Source organism: Chiloscyllium punctatum, chromosome 42, assembly GCF_047496795.1.
Source record: "Chiloscyllium punctatum isolate Juve2018m chromosome 42, sChiPun1.3, whole genome shotgun sequence".
Lineage (NCBI taxonomy): Eukaryota > Metazoa > Chordata > Chondrichthyes > Orectolobiformes > Hemiscylliidae > Chiloscyllium > Chiloscyllium punctatum.
In genome coordinates, this window is record NC_092780.1 from 17,509,113 (window position 1) to 17,515,026 (window position 5,914).

Here is a 5,914-nt window from a genome sequence, read left to right on the forward strand (position 1 = left end):
CAGTCAATAAAAATAATTAAAGATGGGCAAAAAATGTTGGTCTTGCTAGCAATACCCACATGCCATGTAGGAATTGTAAAAACAAGATAATGAAAAAGCACTCTAGAACAGTATTCATGTCAAGCGTAATAGCCTGGAAGGTTAACAAGTTCAGGTCCATGTTAAGTACTATGCACATATAGCAGCTCTGTAAACAATACAGGAGCTATACAGTGACAGGAAAAAGCTGATTGGTGGCAACAAGAAAATCTTGAAGAGAACACTACCATACAGTATGCCTTTCTGTAGCTAACACAGTAATTGTACCACTGAATACAAAAGATAGAATCACAAAATTTGATTTTGGCATCCTGTCACCAAAGCAAAGAATGTTCCTGTAGTCATAGCTTTTGGTAACATGAGCAATTTTTTTGCTTCTTCCATTTAAACACCTATACAATGTCAGCAACATTTTAATCACAAGGAGCTCAACATCACCTCAGTCATGTTAAATTTTTCAATTGTATGAAAAGCTTTTATACAGTGTGGACTTTAATTTCATTGGAATTAACAGGACATTACATACTGAATCACAATGATTTTACATTTCTTTTCAAATTGTTAATGTGGTGGGAAAGATAATTATAATCAAAGTTTATTACTGCAGCAAAAGTATACATTCAATTATGCCATATACAAAGTATCAAAAGTCATGGATTTAATAAGTTGTATCCTCACTTAGACTGACATAAGATCACTTCTGGATAAAGGCAGTCAGAGACAGAAAATGAAAATCTCCATGAACTCTGAAAAACATACATCTTGATCCAATGTGTTTAATTTCCGCTAATATATAATAGTTGCATAATTGTTCAATTTAACCAGTCATAAATCAGCAATACATTATGTAAACTATGCATTTCAGTTTACTGAAGTCTTAGAATTACTTCTTGCTTGAACAACTTTTGCTTCTTCTTCCAAATCATCCAAAAAACGTTCTTGCGATACTGAATAAAATGTGTATCCATCTAAGGAGATTATGAAGGAAATATGCAAAAATCTGCATGAATCTATTCAAAATCTAAAGCTTTGTTGGTGTAATTCAGTTTTTGAAATAACAAAATAAAACTTACCATTAGCATAACAGAAGTCAAATGAATATAAGTTATTCTCATATTAAATAATTTGATAATTAACCTTAAGCACTACTGTTCCATTTGGCAGCAAATGAAAGATAAGACATAGAAAAAAAAGCAAGAGCAAGCTAGCTAATAAAATAAAAGAAGATTGTAAGAGTTTTTTTTAAAGATATCTAAAAGAGAGCGTCAAATGTGGTCATTGGACTGCTGGAAAATGAGACTGGAGAAGTAGTAATAGGGAAAAAAGAAATGGCGGAGGAACTGAATAGATACTTTACATCAGTTTTCACAGTGATGACACCAGCAATATACCAGAAGTTGGGCAGAGGTAAGAGTAGTAGCCAGCACTAAGGAGAAGCTGCTGGGGAAGCTGAAAGGTCCGAAGGTGGAAAACAAATCAGGACCAGGTGGGGTATCTCATAGTTCTGAAGGAGATTGCGGAGGAGATTGTAGAGGCATTGGTGGTGATCTCTTAGGAATCACTGGAGTCAAGGAGAGTCCTAAAGAACTGGAAAATGGCTAACGTAACACCCTATAGGTGGATTAACTTGACCTTGATCGTTGGTAGGATTTTAGAGTCCATAAGTAAACAAGACACTGCTGAGTAATAAGAAATGCATGGTAAAATAAAGCAGAGTCAGCACAGCTTCGTCAAGGAGATATCATGCTTGACAAATCTTTGAAGAGGTAACAAGCAAATTAGACAAAGGACAGCCAGTGAACATGATCTATTTGAATTTCCAGGAGGCCTCTGACAAGGTATTGCACAAGAGGCTGCGAAATAAAAGCCCATGGTGTTAGGGGCAAGGTACTGCCATGGATGGAGGATTGGCTGACTGGCAGAAGACAGAGAATAGGTAAAAAGGGGTCTTTTTCAAGATGGCAGATGGTGACTAGTGGAGTTCTGTAGGGATCAGTGTTGGGACCACAGCTATTCACAGTGTGCATTAACAATCTGGACAAAGGAATGGAGGACATTGTTACTAAGTTTGTAGATGACACACAGAAACGAGGGACAAGTGGTGCTAAGGAAGCAGGGATGTTGCAGAAGAACTTGAAATGCTCGGCAAGTGGGCAAAGAAGTGGCTAACGGAATCCAATGTGTTAAAGCATGAGATTATATATTTTGGTAGGAAGAATAGAGGTATAGACTAGTTTCTAAATAGTGAAAGGTTTCAGAAATCTGAAGCACGAAGGGACTTAGGAGCAATAGTTCAGGATTCTCTTAAGGTTAACATGCAGGTTCAGTTAGCAGTTAGGAAGGCAAATGCAATATTAGCATTCATTTCAAGAGGGCTAGTATACAACAGCAGAGATATACTGCTGAGGCTGAACAAGGCCCTGGTCAGACCACATTTGGAATACTGTGAGCAGTTTTGGTGACCGTATCTAACAAAGCATCTACTGGCCTTGGAGGGGTTCCAGAGGAGGTTTATCAGAATGATCCCCAGGATGAAGGGTTTGCATTTGAGGAATGACTGAGGACTCTGGGTCTTTACTCAATGAAGTTTAGAAGGATGGGGGGGGGGGGGGTCTCTAATTGAAACGTACAGTATATTGAGAGGTTTGGATAGATTGGATGTGAAAATTATGTATCCACTAGTAGGAGAGACAAGGACCCAATGGCACAGTCTCATAGTGAAGGGATGACCATTTAGAACTGAGATGGAAGAATTTCTGCAGCCAGAGGGTGGTTAATTTGTAGAACTTGTTGCCACAGAGGTCTGTGGAGGCCCAGTATTTGAGCATATTTAAGACAGTGAGAGAGAGATAGATTCTTGATTAGTAAGGGGATCAAGGGATATGGGCAGAAGAATGGGGTTGAAAAAAAAGTCAGCCATCATCGAATGGTGGATACGATAAGTCAAATGGCCTAATTCTGCTCTTATATCTTAGTCTCAATGGGACTGAATGGTCTCAAGTCATAGTCATACAGCACGGAAACAGACCCTTTGGCCAGAGTAGTCCATGCCAACCAGGTTTCCTAAACTGAACTAGACCATTTTCATGACTTTGGCCCATATCTATCTACACCGTTCCTATCCATGTACCTGCCAAATGTCTTTTAAATGTTGTAATTGTACTCGCTTCTACCACATCCTCTGGCAGCTCATTCCATATACACATCACCCTTTGTGTGTCTACTTCTGTTCCTAGTTCATTAGTTTGGATGCATGTATGTTCTTGAGCTTGGATTTAATTTTTGAACATATCCTAAATGTCCACTTACACAAATACTGTCTTGTCCCATCTCATTTTCTGGGGGAGGATCCTGCATAATCACCTTCCACATATTAAAAACAGATTAAACTAGAAAGTCTGCAGTGTCTGGCTGCATTGTAGGAACACTACCATTCCTGTTATTTTGTGCATTGATGTGGTTGAATTCAAATTCCCATCTATCAAACAACCCTAGAAATTACTGGAGAAACTCAGCAAGTTTGGCAGTAAAGAGTCACTGGACCTGAAACTTTAACTCTTTTTTTTCTCTCCATAGGTGCAGCCAGACCTTGTTGAGTTTCTTCAGCAAAATCTGTTTTTCAGATTTCCAGCATCTGCTGTTCTTTGAGGTTGTTGGTTAAACAATCTTGTTCTTTGTAATGCCTCCTCCCTCTCACCCTTTTCCATCCCCTTTGCCAGTACATATTTTCTTTTCTTCCCACTTGTTTTTCTCTTCCTCCTCCCTGCCATGTTAGTTTAAACATTCCTCTTACAGTATTCGTTATTCTGCTCGCGAAGATGTTAGTTCCAGTACTGTTCACATTAAGCACACCATCACGTACTGTTCACATTAAGCACACCTATTGTCCCAGTGGCTATCAATTTTACTGACATCCTTACTTAAACCATCAGTTCCATATTACTCCCTGTGTCGCACCAGAAGAATGCGAAAATTCTGAATTTCAGTGAAGTTAGGATGGTCTGTCACGCAAAGGGTGCCAGAAGTGTGGAACTCTTTCCCAAGGAAGTGGCAAATGCTAGCTGAAAAGAACACGTTTAAAACAGTGATATCCAGAGATTGCTGTTTATTAGTTTAGGGAATTAAGCAATATGGGGTGGATCGAGTTAGAAAACAGATGAATCACGATTCACATCGAAGGCAGTACAGGCACCAGGGTCTGAATGGCCTAATCGGTCTCTTATTTAAATATGAAACGTTATGTAAATTCTGCTACAGCGTGAATAGGTATGTTGGCACGAAATTGCGGTAGAAACGAGCCACCAAAAAAAATTGATGTGATTTAATCGCCCAAATCAGCCTGCTAGTTAAAATCGAAACAACTCACAATGCTCAAGCTCAAGACCAAACCATTAAATACGTTGTTAAAAATCAAACACCAGGTTATAGTCGGAGCAGCGGAAAGCTAGTGTGCTTCTAATTAAACCTGCGGTGTGTGTGTGTGTTTTTAACTTTGTCCTCCGCAGTCCCAACACCGGCGTCTCCAAACCATTAAACACATTAGAAGGATACAAATGCCCAACACGATTGCGCCGATAGCTAAACCCGTGATCACATTCCTTCCGCGCCTTTTCTGCATGTTTTTATGCCACTGAGCCAGCTCCACTTTCTGCATGAACTCAATCTGTTCCTTGGTCAGATTGTCCCTTTTCGGGTCGACTCGTTTCGCAAACTGCGACCCTCCTGGAGAATTCATTTCCGCCATTTTTTTTCTTTCCCAAATTCGAGGAGAACAGTTTGCGGAAGTTCAACTACGGAAAGCTGAAGAGGGCAAATCAAACCAGCAACGCGATTGGTCCCACTTTTTTTAAATTTCAAAATATACTTTGTTCATGTAAATAAATCTCTGGTACTTGTACAATTTTCCATGTTGTTCATAGTTATATACATTGCATGTCTTAACGTTACAAAGAACAAAATGGATTAATCGGATTCACAGTTATCCTATTAACAGTTACCTTTATTAACTATCCAGTCTCTTGGTATTTGGCTGTGGCTTCACCTACTGAGTGGGTGCCCTGTTATATGAAAGCAAATGAAACTTCTTTAACCCCCAGTTTATGGGGTTACAATTGTCCATTTGACTGTCCTGTCTCTGGGGTAGCTTGTCTACATCCCCATGGTTAGCACGAACTCCTGGACCTTCGCTGGGCTGAGGTAGCTATCCAGCTCCTCACTGGGGTCATTTACCCACTCTGGTGTCATTGAGCCAAGGCAAAGGTCCTCCCTGTCCAGTTCTGTGTCTGACTGATTTGTCCCACTTGGTAAGTTCAAATAATCAGATCACGGTGAAAACACACATTCAGGTACGAAATAAGACCAGATAGGGAAAATTACGTTATCTTATTTTAGTAATTTTAATTAAATATCACCAAACAAAATGCTTGGCCGAAGAAGTCTGCTTTTAGAAGAAGAGGTAAAATGTAGGGAAGGAATTCCGGAGTTTACGAAATTCCTAAGTCAACGAAAAGGAGTTGTCAGTGATGGGATAAAATCAGGGATCGTCAAGATAAAAGAATTGGAGGAGTACATAAATTTCACCGACAGTTGCTGAACTATAGGAGGTTACAGAGTCAGGAGCATAGCGATGGGGAACCGAAAACAAGGATGACAGTTAAATCTGGAGAAACATTGTCTGAATGGGAGCCAATGTAGGTCAGGGCAACAGGGTGGCAGGTGAACACGACTTGATAAGGTGTGGAATTGGATATGATGCCCAAATGTAGCCTTGATTTATTACAGGCAGAATGTGCCAGTCGGTATATGAATGTTGAAACGAGCCAAAAGAAGAAAAGCGCTTTTAACATAGACATGTGCTGCAGAATTAATGAATGAC

General features: G+C 39.7%; 1 protein-coding gene across 1 annotated transcript; it reads right to left on the reverse strand.

Moving 5' to 3' along the window:
* Positions 1 to 513: 513 nt before the first annotated feature.
* Positions 514 to 4,818, reverse strand: coa3a (cytochrome C oxidase assembly factor 3a). The gene is made up of 2 exons (XM_072561533.1): positions 4,591 to 4,818; positions 514 to 1,007 (listed from the first exon to the last, which is right to left on the reverse strand). Exons 1-2 carry the CDS (start codon positions 4,781 to 4,783, stop codon positions 901 to 903), a joined length of 300 nt encoding a protein of 99 aa, XP_072417634.1. The 5' UTR covers positions 4,784 to 4,818; the 3' UTR covers positions 514 to 900.
* Positions 4,819 to 5,914: the final 1,096 nt, after the last annotated feature.